This window comes from Mugil cephalus, chromosome 17, assembly GCF_022458985.1.
Source record: "Mugil cephalus isolate CIBA_MC_2020 chromosome 17, CIBA_Mcephalus_1.1, whole genome shotgun sequence".
Lineage (NCBI taxonomy): Eukaryota > Metazoa > Chordata > Actinopteri > Mugiliformes > Mugilidae > Mugil > Mugil cephalus.
Window position 1 is genome coordinate 4,847,483 of NC_061786.1, and position 15,791 is coordinate 4,863,273.

A 15,791-nucleotide genomic window follows, 5' to 3' on the forward strand; every position below is an offset into this window, starting at 1 on the left:
TGTTAAGTTCGAGGCTTTTTGTAGCTTTTAATTTGGATTCGATTTGGAATCAAGAAAGTTTAGCAGGTAATGGACAGAGAAAACTGTTCGCACATAACCAGTTATTAGTTAGGGTAGTACAAATAAATTTGTTTATCTGGGGATGTTTCTAAGCTGCAGAGTGTGTTCCTATCAGACAGCACCCTGAAGGTACTGCATGATTTAAATTTTAAATAAAAATGTGCACGGTACTGTTTACTTTAGCTACAATAATGTCCACGGTATTCTGATTGTGAACTCAGTGCAGCTGCATGTCTAAACTTTATTACTTACATATTTAAATCAAGCCTTTAGATAACCAATGAACTGTAACGTGTCTGATCTTAAACTGCTCTTTTTGTGCTGTGAATTGTGAGTTGCTTTTGCTACAAAAACCATAAAAACAACAAAAAAGAAAAAAGGTTTGAAAGAAAAGGGATTTAAGCGACCTACCTTCGGCTTCTGATGCAGACTTTTCATAGTTTACTAAAAGTTTCAAAGGATACAAGTTCTGGTACAGAGGTATGAGGGATTTGAGAGCTCGGCTGGCATTTATAGCCGTGGCTCTAACCATGGTGGGTAGGATCTTCATGTCCACTATGGCGCCGTCGAACAGGGGACCAAAGAACGGCACCTGCAGAGGACAGAAGAGGGACGAGTCTGAGTAAAGAAATCACTAATTATTTCTTCATTCACTTAAGAAGTATTTCAAAGAAGACATCACATGTCACGAAACAGAATACTCTGTGGGAACAACTGTGTTTTAGTGAAGTCTGACAAGTAGTGATTGACACAACAGATTTTTTTTTAATGATACAATATTTGATTCAGGCTATGGCTTTCTGATCTAATTCAATACTTTGCTTGTGGAATCCACCAAAGAGAATAATGCCGGGTCTTTTATTGAGTTTATTTGTAGACCAGGTCTCTGAGCCATTCGCTCCACGGCTGAATACATGTGCTTTCAGGACAACAACACAGAGAGTATCTTATCTAACTGGTTTTTGGATTCATGATAATTCAATATTTTTCCTTGCAGAATGAATGAGGGAGAATATGATTATGTTATTAGTGCTGTGGTATCTATGTCATATAGAAAAAAGCAGAATTTTATTGTGTTAGGTCTTGTTTGAAATAGAGTTATGCCATCAGTGCTGTGGTATTAATGTCTGTGTGTTTTAGACTGATACATTAACCAGATCAGCAAGACTTGGGGCAAGACTCTCTCTAGGATTGTTAGTCAATCTGGAGGCATATCTGTGTGGTCTGGTAGGAATCATAAAATGATGTATCAAAACACTCGGACGCACCCAGCTCCTCTGCTCTCCGAGGCAAGGCCACGCGATGTAAAGACTCTGTCATCAATACAATGTCTACGTTGGACGTAAGAAAATCAAATGACAACGAATGATAAAATAATGACAATGAGCCAAAGCTGATAAATAAATACACTTTCTTTGCTTGAGATGCATCGAAAACTAAAGTGGCGCTCCGGCTGCAGAATTGTAATTTTAACCCTTTAAAATCAAATCAAAACAGTAGCAGTGTCAATTTTCTGGATCCTATGTAAGTGAAACTTTTCTTATGGTGGTGCCAAAAGCTAAGAGACCACCAAAAAAATTAGGATTTATCTTCAGGGCCCCATGAATATCGGTGGTCAGGTTCAAGGAAAACACATTCGCTTATTATTGAGATATTTCATATGGGACTAAAGTGGATGGAAAACTCAATAATCAACCGAACATCAGCACTTGAATGTTCAGGGATGACTGTAAACGTGGCAATCCTGGAGATTTCCACTCAAACAAAAATTATCCACAAACAGTTGCACAAAAGGTTACATGGATGCTTATTACGCATTAGTCCAGCTGAGGATTAATTAATATCCAAGGTTTTAATATCGAGTTTAAACGTCCTGCTGTTCCAGGAAAACACGAGAGAAAAGCGGCTTTTACCTCTGGTTTTTTGAGTATATGGATGGAGTACATGTGGTTCTTCATGGGGTAGATGATGATCAACACGTCTCCAAACTCGGTGGGTATGATCCCCCGCCGGTAGTCTCTGGAATGTTCTGACCAAACGATGTGGACTTCGTCATTGCCCAGGTGTCTCAGCTGGAGAGGTGTGTGGACAAACAGGAAGGGAACTTAATGGTGGAATCGAATCTGAACAAACAATTCGCAGCAGAATAAACAAACTCGCCGAAAGTCAACACCAACAAAGCACACACACATGTGCGAAGAGGGTCTCACAAAAATGAGCGGTATCCATCATAAGCCCAAGGCTTTTAACTCGGGGGGTGTGTGTGTGGCGTAGGTGGCCCTGGGCGTGATGGAGTGAGTGTGCGAAGATGGAGAGCGGAGGACAAGACGGAGTGAAGCCCTGGAAAGATGGAGTACGGGCTGGATGACAGATGGGATCATGTGTGACGCTGAGTGCTGATGTGTGTGTGTGTGTGTGTGGTTCACGTTCACTCAGCAGGCTACAGTCAGCGCTGGTGACAGCTTAGTCATTAACCTTGATGTCTGCCAAAATACAGCCCCCTACACCCCACCCCACCTCCACCTCCACCCCCACACACAGACGTCTCTTTAGCTGTCTGCTTTGTTACACACCTTCAGATGGACGCCAGTCTTGGCCTTGGCCCTGAGGCAAACACATTCAAGACATTTCCTTTTGTTTAACGACAGTCAGTTTGTCAAGATTTTCAAAGACGTGCCCTTTGTTTTGTCTCGCACTAACATGATGGTTAACCCGTAAGCCTGCCCCCGTTTTATGAAACAGTTCATCAAGACACAGAGTTTCACAAAAAAAAAATCACAACACCGGTATCAAATGAACACACACTACGAATGTAGAAAGAGATAAATCCTATCGGTACGTTTGTACCTCTATTTTAAAACTGACAACGTTTGGCATCGGCACTGAAAACCCGATGTGACACATTTCAGTAGAATTACTTAATTGCGTTTACACCCTTGAACTCATGCTTGATTTTATTACACTCACTGAATATTTTACCACACTTCTTTGCAAAAACATCTCAGCCTCTTTTTCTGCACAGCGTGCACGGAGGATTCAGGATCCAGGGCTCCAGCTGGGCCATTCCAAAACACCAATCTTTAATTGCTGAAGTCTTTCGTTTGTTGATTTGGATCACTGTCATGTAGAAAGGTCAATGCTCTCTTGATTTTCAGCTCTATAGCAAAACAAAACTGAGTGGTACTTGGAGCCATTCCTGATTCTCTCCCCCTTCAATGCCCCAGTTCCAACTGAGGAAAAGTGCCACAAAGTGTTGCAAATACTAACAAATACTTTTCACAATTTTAGGTTAAACGTTTCAACCTTGGTCTCATCTGGACTTTGGGAGAACTGGACAGGTGTCATCTCTCTACTCTGACCCATTGTCCAGAAAGGTAAGAGAACAGCCGCAACATTAAAACCACTGACAGGTGAAATAAATAACCATCTCGTGACAATTTAGTGTTCTGCTGGAAGACTTTTGTAGCTGGTATTCATGTGGATGTTACTTAGAAATGTAGCACCCACCAAGACCAGACCAGACACCTCTAACCCATAGCAATGACCCTCCTTGAAGGCAGCAGTCACCCCCCCAGCAGGATGTAGCCTGGCACAGACACACACGCTTTGGGAACAACTCAAAAAAATAGCACAAGGTGTTGACCTGGCCTCTAAATTGACTAGATCCCAAACTGACCAAATATCTGTGGGATGATCCACAGAGGCCCCTCCCCTCAACCCATAGGACCCAAAGACCCCCACTAACAACACTCTGGACACCCTCAGACAGAGGCGTCACTAGGTTTTAAGGACGGGGGGGGCTTAGCCCAAATGCGATGCACATGATGTGAGCGAACGTAGCGCGCAAGCACAAAATTTAGCTAACGAAGACTGAGAAATTATTTATTAGTTAATAGTAGTTATTTATCACTATTTATTATCAGTCTGTTTTTTCTCTACTCTTAAACTGATAGGCTGTCCACTTTATATTGATTTTTTTTTTTTAATAAAACAACACCAAACTATTTAGGGGGGCTTAAGAATATATAATATATAAAACGGGTCTAATGACGCCACTGCCCTCAGAAAGTCCAGCTTCATTCTCTGATGAGTCACAAGGGTTTCGGAGCTGTATGTCATGTTCTTCATGTTCTTCAGTTTTCTCATCGCTTTTGGGGGGATGCTCATGATAATATCACTGTTGTGCAATACTTTCTCCAGCTGATGATCACCGCCTTCACTAAAGAGAGCTACATACTACTAATCGATCCAATTAAGAACAACTGTAACTGACTAGTTACGCAATATCTTGCGATGAAGACATGTACGTACCATTTCACAAGGCCCTGAGGCTTACGCAGTTATAAAAGGATGTGCACTTTTATGCTTATTAGAATTTTCTAAGAGATGTGGCATTGCAAATAGTGGTACTTTTCAAAAGAATGTAAAAAACAATGAATAAGATGTATCTTCTTAGATTTAAAAACCTGCCCGAGGCTGAATGCATTCATATTTGAGAACAGGAAATTACCTGACGCATCATGTCTGAAAGAAACTAGCCACTAGCCATGATGACAGCACTTGAATTTACCTCACTGCATTGACTTAAGTTGATGTATTTTATAGGTTTTACTTAAAATAAATCCTTAAGAGGCACTTCCCTCCGCCTGAGCAATTCAAAGTGTCGGCAAGATACAACTCTTCCATTACTGCATTTGGAACGGGAGAGTTATGGGCTTCAAGCAGTATTTTTAGTTGTCAGAACAATTAGGTGACACAGCCCGAGGCAGAGCGGAGTCTTATTGTCTGATGTATCACCATTACTGAACGCTATCTCCATTTTAAAAATGTTTCCATGCTAAAGATGAGAGTGATGTCATCCCTGACGCTGCACTCACTTGGTGTATAGCGGTCTTAATCCTTTAATCATGTTTCGAGCAGGTGTGGTATGAGAGGAAACACAACACACAGCAAAGAGCGAGAGCTGGACAAACGCCCTGCAAAGGACTATACTGAATGTGTGTGTGTGTGTGTGTGGCCGGAGGATTGATGATGAATGTGTGCCAGTGCGGACACGTTTGTCAGTATAACCTCTTTGTGGACATGTTTGCCGAACTGTGTCTGTATGCGTGTGTAAGCCCGTGTGTGTACTAGCTAACATATGCATATGTAAGTGTGCCTTTGTCCAGCATTAACACGAATTTATAGTGGCGCAATTATTTGTGCAGGCAGACCATGTGAATAAAGCCCTTTGCGAATGTGTGTTTGTGTCAAGTTAAGCAGGTTTATGGTCGGGCCGCGTGCGTGTGTGCGTATGTGACTATGCGTGTTAGATGGGGCCATCAGCTGATCAGGGAGATGGATGGTGTCGGACCAGGCGCTGATAATCCAATCAGGAGCCTGAAGCGATGTGATAGGCCGAGAAGCAGGAAGTATGATCTGATTAAAGGGACATTATGGCCATGTGCAGAGCGACCAGTGCCTGAGGGTTGACAGGTGCGCACACACACACGCACACACACAAACACACACATACAATAAACCTGGCTGCCTAGACACTGATACGAACCCACACCGCACACAACCCACAAACACGGACATGATTGCTTCTAACAATTATTGGAAACACTGGTGCGGCGTAGATAAGACTGTCACGACCATGAAACGAATCATCGTAAAAACATATTGTGATTAACAACTTAATGGTGTTTGTCAAACATTTGAAGCAGTTCTATATATGCTTCTATAAAGTTCTATAAAGCAATAATACTGAAAGGCTCCATTTCCTATACAGCTATACACCGACCTGTCATAACATTATGACTACCTGCTTAATATTGTGCAGGTCTCCCTTGCGCCTCCAAAACAGTTGGGACTCATCAGAGTCCTTCCCGAGGGGGTCCTGAGGTGTGCGCTAACAGAATGTTTTTTAAGTTGTTCCTGGAGTGTTTCTGTGTGAGTGTCTGCATCCTGCTGGGGGTGGCTGCTGCCATCAAGGAGTCTCACTGCTATGGGGTGGGGGTGGCTGGTCTGGTCTAGGTCGGTGCTACACGTTTAAGTAACATCCACATGAATGAACGCCAGATCTAAAAGTTTCCCAGCAGAACACTCAACTGTCACAAGATGGTCAATGTTATTAATTTCTCCTCTCAGTGGTCATAATGTTATGCCTGACAGGTGCATACAGTCATCGCTAGGGATGTCACGATTACAGTTTTCCTTAGTACGATAATTGTCAGAGAATTTATCACGATGTTACGATAATCACGATTATTATGCGTTGATTGACTTCACAAACTGTTCATATGTAAAATCACATGAACACTCCTTAAAGGTCTTAAAGTTTCCTTTTTTTCTATCTTTTGATGCCAAAATATAATTATATGGCTAATTATGTGATCCAACATTTGTATTTGTACACACATACACCTGAGCAAAAAGAAAACCACTCGATGGAACGTTGGATAATTTAACGTGTAGTGTCGGTCACCACCATCATGTGATATTGTAATGAGACCAGTGTGTAGCGAGAATGTCAGCGCTCAAAAGAGGAAATAAAAACAGAAAATGACATGTGGTGTTAAACTTCTGGGTCATAATAACCTCGTTCTTATTATAATCGTATTGATAAACTGAGTGCCGTCCAGCGGATCAAGATACTTGAGGAAGTTTACAAAGTGACCGGTGGTAACCGGTAGATTAAGAACCGGTAGATCTTGCTCAGTATCTATACTGAGCAAGATGGTTATCTGTTGTTTACCTTAGTAGTCACGAGAGACATGCGGCAGTGGTTTATTTGCGTCAACAAAAAGATTTGAAGGAGCGGCGACTAGGATTTAAGAATGGCGACCTGCCGCTCCTAAATGAATGTAGAGGAAACACTGGGTGGGTGTTGCGTAGCTCTGTTTTCGTTCCATTTGAGTTGCTCTTAACTATGGTTTCCGCATCATATTTTCTGCAGTATTCAGGAAACATTGCGATCAATTAATTGCAGCGCATAATATCGCGATTAATTGTGAAATCGAGTAATCGTGATATCCCTAGTCATCGCACTAGACTTTGAGAGCCTTAAAATAAACAGTCAGTGGCACTAATTCTGCCCTTGGCTGCCATTAAACCACAGCAGAAGAAAAGGAAGCTACCAGCTGACATCGCTAGCAAAGCACCAGTTCCACTTCAAATTGTGGAAAACTACGTGGAGATATTGACGAAAATATGAACTCTCTATTAGTTTCATCCAGCTGTTTTCTACAGGTGGAAAGAAATGACTATGAGTAATGTAATGACTGTTGTGTGCGCTCATGCTCAACTGCAGTGCCACATGTGGGAAAAGGAGGGAGAGAGGAAATCACCTTCTCTCACCAAGCAACGCAGTGGAGAGCCTGGCACATTTAAAAAACACAGTGAACACCTCTGGATAAAACGTCACCAGTCAGACAGTCAGATGGTGTGAAGTGCGTTACCTTCTTGGTGAGGTTGTGGTCCTGGTCGTGGGGCATGCGGGTGGAGACGTGGTAGATGACCTCAGTCGTGGAAGTGGCGTAGTAAGGTGTGGTCTGTCCCGTACTGCGATTTCTCTGAAGGCCTCCCATGAAGCCACAGTGAGTGGTGAGGTCCACCTAACGGTTGCAGACACACGCCGTTATGAACAAGCTCCACTAAAATATGAACTTGGAACTAATATTTTACAGGATTAAAGGCTAGAATAAAAACTAATTAAGAATCGAGATGTTGATGTTCAATGGGTTTTTGTTTTAGCTGCTTGAGAGTGAGGAAAACTTCCACAACATAATCCTCATCCACTGTACTGTAGTACAGTCTGGACCATTATCAGATTATCTACTGATGATCTACTATGAAATGGCTCCAGTGTTGCAGTATTTGATTAGTTAATCTATAAATGATAAATGACTTTTTCCACATAGGCCATTTCTAACAACCATTCAAGGCAAATGTAGACTATTAAATCCTGAAGGAGACAAACAATGTAGAGTGTCTGAATAGATGTGTTCTTACCTCCCAGCCCAGTCCAGAGACAAAGTCTTCATACGCCTGGCTGCCTGCTGTGTTAGTTAGTATGGAGTGTTTGTCTTCTTGGCCTTCAGCCACGTAAAATACTGCAATTTTATGGGTCTCTCGGCTGGAAGAGAATGAACAACAATAGTGATGACCCACAGAGAAACAAATCACTAATGCAGCACCACTAAGCCTGCTCAAACTATGAACAGACTAAAAGCTGAATGAAAAGATTAGGGAGGAATGCCGGTAAGAGGTGCTTGACTTTCACCATTTTCTCACCATTGGCGTGAGTCCAGATTCTTCAGCTCTCTCAGTAACTTCTCATTCTTTCTCAGCAGATGAAAGTTGCTCCTGTGAGACACAGATGCACAAGTGGTGGTGAAAAAGAGGCCACATTAAAAGAGATTGAGATGATGCTTGTCATTAATCAAGTGTCACTCAAAAATGTCCTGCTGGACTGGTGACCGAAGCCTTTGTCTCATATTTTAAGATGCTTGTGCATTTAAGAATGAGCCAATTAATAAGATATTATCCCCGCGATTAGCGACCAGTCTTGTCCCTGGCAACATTATCAAGCCTACAGGGAGAGTCGTGCATTTTTTAATATGTTTTATTTTGTTTTTCTACACTGTTTTAGAAATAATCTTGGTCCACACTGAGACCGTTCTCGTTTTAAAACACTTTTAGAAGGAAACACATGAGTATGGAACAGACTGCGACCTCAACTCTGGCCTCACCAAGACAGCTAGGTGTTATTATTGCCGAAACATAAATGACAGAATACATCAGGATCTCGTATTGACCGCAGCTTGTGTCATCACCACTTTCAGAGTCCGAACAGAAAAGGATAAGGGCCTTGTTGTTTTGAATGAAAACAAAAGCCTTTCACGCAGAACAACTCGTCCAGGGGTTGCTCAAAATGTCCCGGAGACTAGTCCCCAACCTCGGCACCGCTGATATAAAACCAAGACTCGAGCAGTGGAGGTTGGAGTGGACTGATAATGACACGTCATTCTTTTCACTCTTAGAGAGAGGAGGGGGGGGGGGGGGGGGGGGGGGGAGAAAGAGCAGGAGATAAAGAGAGGGAGAGAGACAGCAATTTGCTCTTTATTAAACTGATACTTGGTAATGGCCTCATTCTCTGCTCTCAAAGACTCCATTTACACCCTGGATTATAGGGAAAAGCATAAAAGGGGACACACACACACGCACACACGTGGCTGACTGTCAGTATCTTAGTGTCTGTAATGCCCCATATGAATACCTGGAGAGACATAAGGACACAATAACAGATGATTAGACAATCTTTTCTTTCACACTCTCTATCCTCTTTTCTTTCTCCAGCATCCACGTTTCTCGATTCTTCTCGTTTCTTTTATCCCCTTGCATATTCACTAACCTTCTCTGACTGCGTGTCTCTTTGGTTTTTTAGTCTAAACCTACGTACGCGTGCCTTATTATTCATCATGTTTTCTGATTTGCCACTTCACCCTCTATCATTCTTTTCTTCACCTACTGCCTTTTATTCTAACTCCAAATGGGTTGAGTTTGATCAATAGAGCACTATACTCATTATCACACACACACACACACACACACACACACACACACACACACACACACACACACACACACACACACACACACACACACACACACACACAGTGTGTTAAAAAGTCTATTGTGCGGGTTGAATGCAGAAAGTGTAATTCCCTGGATAAAGTATAAAGAGCGATGAGTGTCCATTAGCCGGCCAGACACATTTAAAGTGATACCCTGACATTGTGTATTTTAGCACAGAGTCATTGAGAAGATGAAATGCTGGGCCCCATGAATGGCAAAACGTGGTCTAATGAGGACAGAATACTTGGATGAATTTGATTTTTTTCCCCCCCTCATTTGCATTAAAACAAGTATGTGGACAATTTTTTTTTTTTTTTTGAAAATGTCCCACATATGCCACAGAAACACATAAAAACTGTGTCTTACAGCTGCGGTAAAAATACCTTTTTAACTTTAGAACATAATGTGAGCAAAAACCATTACATGATAAAATATACAACGTTATCTTAATGGAGTCAAAACATTAAAAAAAATAAATAAATAAAATAAAATAAAATCTATCTATCCAGGATAAGGATGAAGAAAAAAATGAATGACTTTTGTTTAAAGTATGACTATATTTAGTGTAATCTTTTTTTCCAGAAAGATCGTATCTAATCTGAACTCTCTCAGCGTGCTTGGTCTCACCTCTTCTCCCAGGAGTTCAGTCCCAGTATGTTGATCAGTAGTCTGCAGTAGTAGAAAGCTGACTGTGGCGTCTGGGTCTCTGGTTCAGGCTGCCGCACTGCTCTCATGTTCAACTCCTCGCCTCTCTGAAACAGACGCTCGTTTCAGTTAACGCGCAGAAACTGCACAATGAAAATATGCAACATAAATACTACTACTACGACTAAGTACTCTAAGTCAGGGGTCTTTAACGTTATTCAGGGCAAGGACCCACAAACTGGTGAAAGATTAGGTAGGGACCCCCTACCTACTATATGTGTTCTATATTAAACTCGGCTTAGTGCTATTTATAAATATACATTATGATTATCATTTTGCATTCAATATTAAGCTATTTAGAGTAATACACAGGTTCAAATATTCATTTAACTTTAAAGTTCCAGGATTTAACTTTAAACGTAGCTAAATGTAGCAGGGACACCATCATTTCGGCCTCAGTAGTTGGCTGATGGGAGTGAGCTGCACTGTTAACTTCTCTTCTGCTAATATTACATGTTGCGACTGAAGAGGCTCTCGACCAATTGTGGGGAACCTGACAGAGTCGGTGTGTAAAATGCGGCCTCATGATTGGCCTACTGAGTACAGGAAACTTAGACTGACCATCGCTCTGGGTGAAACCGTGTTTCGTGACCGTACACACATATATATATATATATATATATATATATATAATATATATATATACTACATATATATATATATACACATATATATATATACATACATATATATATATATATATATATACATACACACACATATATATACATACATATATATATATACACATATATATATACATACATATATATACACATACATATATATACACACATACATATATATACACATATATATACACACACATATATATACACATATATATACACACACATATATATACGCATATATATACACACACATATATATAATATACACATATATATATAACACATATATATATACACCATATATATACACACACATATATATATATACAACACATATATTTTATACATACACATATATATATATATACACACATATATATATATACACATATATATATACATACAATATATATATACATCATATATATATACACATATATATATATACATACATATATATATACACATATATATATATACACATATATATATATATATACATACATATATATATATATATATATATATATATATATATATATAAAAGTGATGACCCACTAATGTCGCTAGTCTCTGTAATCCATTATTAATTTTATTGTTAATTGCTTGTAATTTCCTTGCTTTTAGGCGAATAAATATCTTCCGGATAAAGGCCTTTGGAGTCATCACTGTGCTCATTTTGTTAATAAAATGAGTCTGACAGTATTATGATACTGTGACACATCTTGCTACGTGGTTCTAGCCTTAGTATACACCGGTTATTGCACTAGTGAGGATCCTTTAGGCCAGTGAACACTCTATCGGGGAACAGCCGCATGGTTTCTACTCATGGGAATATGGGCACCACGCACATGGAGGACAAACTCTCGCTCGGCAGCGCTCTGTTTCAGGATGGCATTGATGACATCGTTCTCCTGCTTCTCTGACACGCATGCCGGAGGAGGGGCTGGGATGTTGAGCGGCATGCCTGGAGGGAACAATCAGGAGGCAAAGTTAGCTCCAAACAATCAGACGTTCAGAGTTTTCGTATATTTACTGTATATGCTACAGATGTAATGATCATGAAATACACGGCGTACCTGCTCTCTGTAGACACTCAGGACTGGAGTATCCCAGGTACTGCAGCATTTCATCCAGAGAATCATCCCCGTCTCTCAGTGAATCCCACGCCGGCACCGCCTCCCGACAAACACGTTTAGCCAATGGCGGAGCCAGAAGCTGTTCCAAGGCGGAAGTCCCCCCGTCCTCCTCCCCATCCATTCTATGATCATTCTCCTCCTCCTGCTCCTCCTCTTTCCCCTCTCCCTCATCTCCACCTCCTCTCTGATCTTCCCTCTCCTCCTCGCTGGCTTGGCCCTCCGTTTCTCCATCCTCTCCCTCTCCCTGCAGCTCTTGCCCCTCTCCCTCCAGTGCTCTTCCTCCCTCCTCCTCCCCCTTCTCATCTTGCCCATCTTCCTCGCTATCGTCTCTTTTCACTCCCATCTTTTTTGGCGGACCTCCTGGTGGGGTGCGTAAATGAAGATTCGCACTGTGAGGTGACTGCGTGTGTGTCGGAAGTGTGTGCGCCGGGCTGTTCGGGGAACATGGAGGAGGCCCGTAGAGGACGGCGGAGTCCCAGGAGTGTTTTCCAGCCACATCTCGGATGATGACACGAACACAAGCAGGAGCAGATGACAAACCGGCAGTCATTCCACCTCCCGGTACACCGGACTCTGACCGGATCTGGAAAATAGAGTAGACAAGGGACAAGTGGTAAACACTAACTTCTCCACATACTGAAGAAATCACCCTGATACTGAGCCGCAGCACCTTCTGATCACACCTGATCAAACTGAACTGAAACCGTCCTAAAATGCAGCTTTTGTTTTTTTCAGATACCAGTAAGGTTCACACATTTTGACTTCTTCTTGAGTACTTTCAAGAAAGAAGTTCCAGTTAAAAGCTTCAGATCAGTTCTGTTTCACCCTGGTAACATGAGTAACTCATACATGCTTACAGTCACATGTCCAGATTTGTATATATCTTGAAAACTGACCTTTGAAAACGCCATTACTCGATCACTTTATCCCAGTCAACATTTGTGTAAATAATCATCATTATATCTGGCTTTTTACATATATACATATATTTGTATTTATAAGCATACCCACTTTCTTACTTTGTAAATGTGACACTAAAAGAACTGCCGCACTCTGTATTAAATCTGAAAAGTTATGCCATCCCATAGAGTCAGAGCACAATAAGGAGAATCTAATGTAAAACAAACTGTTTAGGGAATCTAGTATTTATAAGAGCTGCATCACTGACTTAAATAAACACTGATTTGCTGCAGGAATGTTAGCACACATGCTATGCAGGAATTATAAAGTAAACTACTGCTAAGCCACATAAATATTAGCATGGAATCCAGCAGTCTTAAAGTGAAGATAATGGCAAACTAGTGGCGATTCAGCAAGAGTTCTGTCTGTAATGATCAGGAACGTGGCTGTGACGACTTTATCAAAACCAAGCGCCAACATTTATGAAGAGGTTACCTGAAGCACTGAGAGCAGCGTGGAGCCGTTCAGAACCAGGAACTGCAGGTTTGGTGAGTGGAAAAGTTCTGGTCCAAGATCGGCACTCTCACAGAACGGGTTGTCTTGGTTTTCACACACCTGCCAAGCGTGGGACATAGCGTCACACTAGCAACACACACTTTGAACAGCTCATCATCACTATGTATGTACACTGTTCTGCTGACCACACAGAGTAGTACACTACCTGACTGGACAGAGTTGCGGGCCCTCCGGACATGGGATAATGTCCTAGGTGGTTGACCAGGTGGGTAATTACTGTTCTGGCTGCGATGGACACCAAGCCCTGCTGAATACGGCTACGGACTGCGGAGACAAAAAGGAAACAAAAGAAGATGAAAAATTGTGAAAGGTATATTATTCAAGGAAGCAGATAAGCAAGCGTAATATTTTACCACCTGAAATTATTTCTCGATTCATGAACTCATTCGCTCACACGTGCACCAGTGAGTGTTACCTCCTAGAAGGTTTTTACTGGTACGATAATTTAACAAGGTATTATACTAGCACTTCCACAATGTTTTTTTTTTTAGTTTGTTATGTTTCAAGTTGCAGCCAAACTTAAGGAATTACTGGAAAACTAGGAAAAGATTTCAGCTTGTACATAGTTTGCCCCTCGCTGGGAAGAAGCCGATGCCATCACACACTGTGCTGCCAGGAGATCTCTGCTAATCAACGTCATTACACACACAGTGCGACACGCTCACGCCTCCCAACGAGTTCTTATCGACAGGCTGTGGGTAGAGTACAGATATGTATTGATCAGACATTCTCAATGACTTCCTAAACCTCAGGGGGCCTCGACGAGAGGGAGGACATAATAACGGAGGGGGAGACGGAATAATAAAATTACACGAATTCGGCGGAAAATAATAGAAGCGAAAGGAATGTTAGCGGCAAATTATGTCGGAGGAGAAGTGAGGAGAAGAAGAGGGGAGAGGAGAAAAGAGGGGAAGGAAAGCATGGACTATCAGGGTGCTCCATTCATTAGACTAGTCACGGAGTCCTGGTGGACCACAGCAGGGGACAATCCACACTCTCACACGGATGCAGACAGGTGTGCATACATACACATACCAACCTGCTCCAGCCTTTAGAGACTGGCAGCGGTTTGTCAGACGGCTCTGGGTCATTTTGTACAGACATTTTGAGGGCTTGTGTGCAGACCGACTCAACGGAGAGATGCGCTGGGCGCTGTATTTCTGATTACGGGTGTTACCTTCGGTGACGGGCTGCAGTTTGCTGGAGCGCTCCGAGTCCGGGCTGTGCAGTGGTTCTGGTTCTCTGAGGTTCTCCAAAGGCAGGAACGGGTCGTAGTCTGGACTCAGCAGGTCCGACAGCTGCAGCGGGTAATACTTGGAACTGCTGAAGGACTGCGCTCCGTACACACAGCCATGTAATACCTGGACACATTTTTGAAATGTGAAAGAAATTGTGTTAAATTGAAGGACCTCAGTCTCGCTGTAATAATACTAATAAAAGCAGTGATGAAGAGGATAGTGTTAATAATATATTTTTTTTTCCAGAAGAGGCTGTATTTGGATTGTGTGTCTTGGCTGTGGCCATGTTATAATTACACAAACACCCACGCAGACCTTATAAATACAGCTGAGCAGGGTCTTGGTGGGCTGGTCCTTCTCTGGAGGGCTTCGTGTTTGGACAGGTTGAAGAAGAGTCTTAGGAGGCAGAGCCATCACCCAGTCCAACAGACACAGCAAGAGAGAAACTACCAGCTGCAACACACACACACACACACACACACAGGCAGGCACAACATTACACTCTATGAACAGAACAGAAAAAATAGAGCCAGTAAAACAAGAGATGGCTGTAAAGGTGTTACCCTCTTATCCAGTTCATGAAGAGAGGACTCGGTAGCAGGCAGCAAGTATGTGATGGTGGCGATTAAAATCTAAAAGAAAGCAGACATTGTTTACCGTGTTAAAACTGTTTAAACACAAGAGGAAAGCAGATGAATGACAGTAAGAACAATCATCAGCATTAAGTTAGCAACGTAATAAAAAAAAAGGAGCTAGTGTGTCGCTAGCAAAATGGTTAATGCCGCGAAAATAATTTGAGTAATCATCACTGATCCAGCTTTGAGGCTGTAGATGAAGACATGTAAAATAATAATTTAAAAAAATATTATAATATATAAAATATATAAAAATTACATTAGAAGTACAGACTTATAAAGTAC

At 41.7% G+C, this 15,791-nt stretch overlaps 1 protein-coding gene across 6 annotated transcripts in view; it reads right to left on the minus strand.

The window, feature by feature from the left end:
• ralgapa1 (Ral GTPase activating protein catalytic subunit alpha 1) overlaps window positions 1-15,791 on the minus strand; it is a 60,787-nt gene that overhangs the window by 19,672 nt on the left and 25,324 nt on the right. For all 6 annotated transcript variants that reach the window (XM_047612038.1, XM_047612037.1, XM_047612041.1 and 3 more), the window contains 13 exons: window positions 15,435-15,503; window positions 15,187-15,324; window positions 14,811-14,994; window positions 13,779-13,897; window positions 13,553-13,672; window positions 12,098-12,740; window positions 11,870-11,985; window positions 10,309-10,433; window positions 8,338-8,409; window positions 8,056-8,179; window positions 7,503-7,658; window positions 1,974-2,132; window positions 525-652 (listed from right to left, as the gene is read on the minus strand). In XM_047612038.1, coding sequence (XP_047467994.1) covers window positions 525-652; window positions 1,974-2,132; window positions 7,503-7,658; window positions 8,056-8,179; window positions 8,338-8,409; window positions 10,309-10,433; window positions 11,870-11,985; window positions 12,098-12,740; window positions 13,553-13,672; window positions 13,779-13,897; window positions 14,811-14,994; window positions 15,187-15,324; window positions 15,435-15,503 — 2,153 coding nt within the window. The remainder of the gene's footprint in view (window positions 1-524; window positions 653-1,973; window positions 2,133-7,502; window positions 7,659-8,055; window positions 8,180-8,337; window positions 8,410-10,308; window positions 10,434-11,869; window positions 11,986-12,097; window positions 12,741-13,552; window positions 13,673-13,778; window positions 13,898-14,810; window positions 14,995-15,186; window positions 15,325-15,434; window positions 15,504-15,791) is intronic.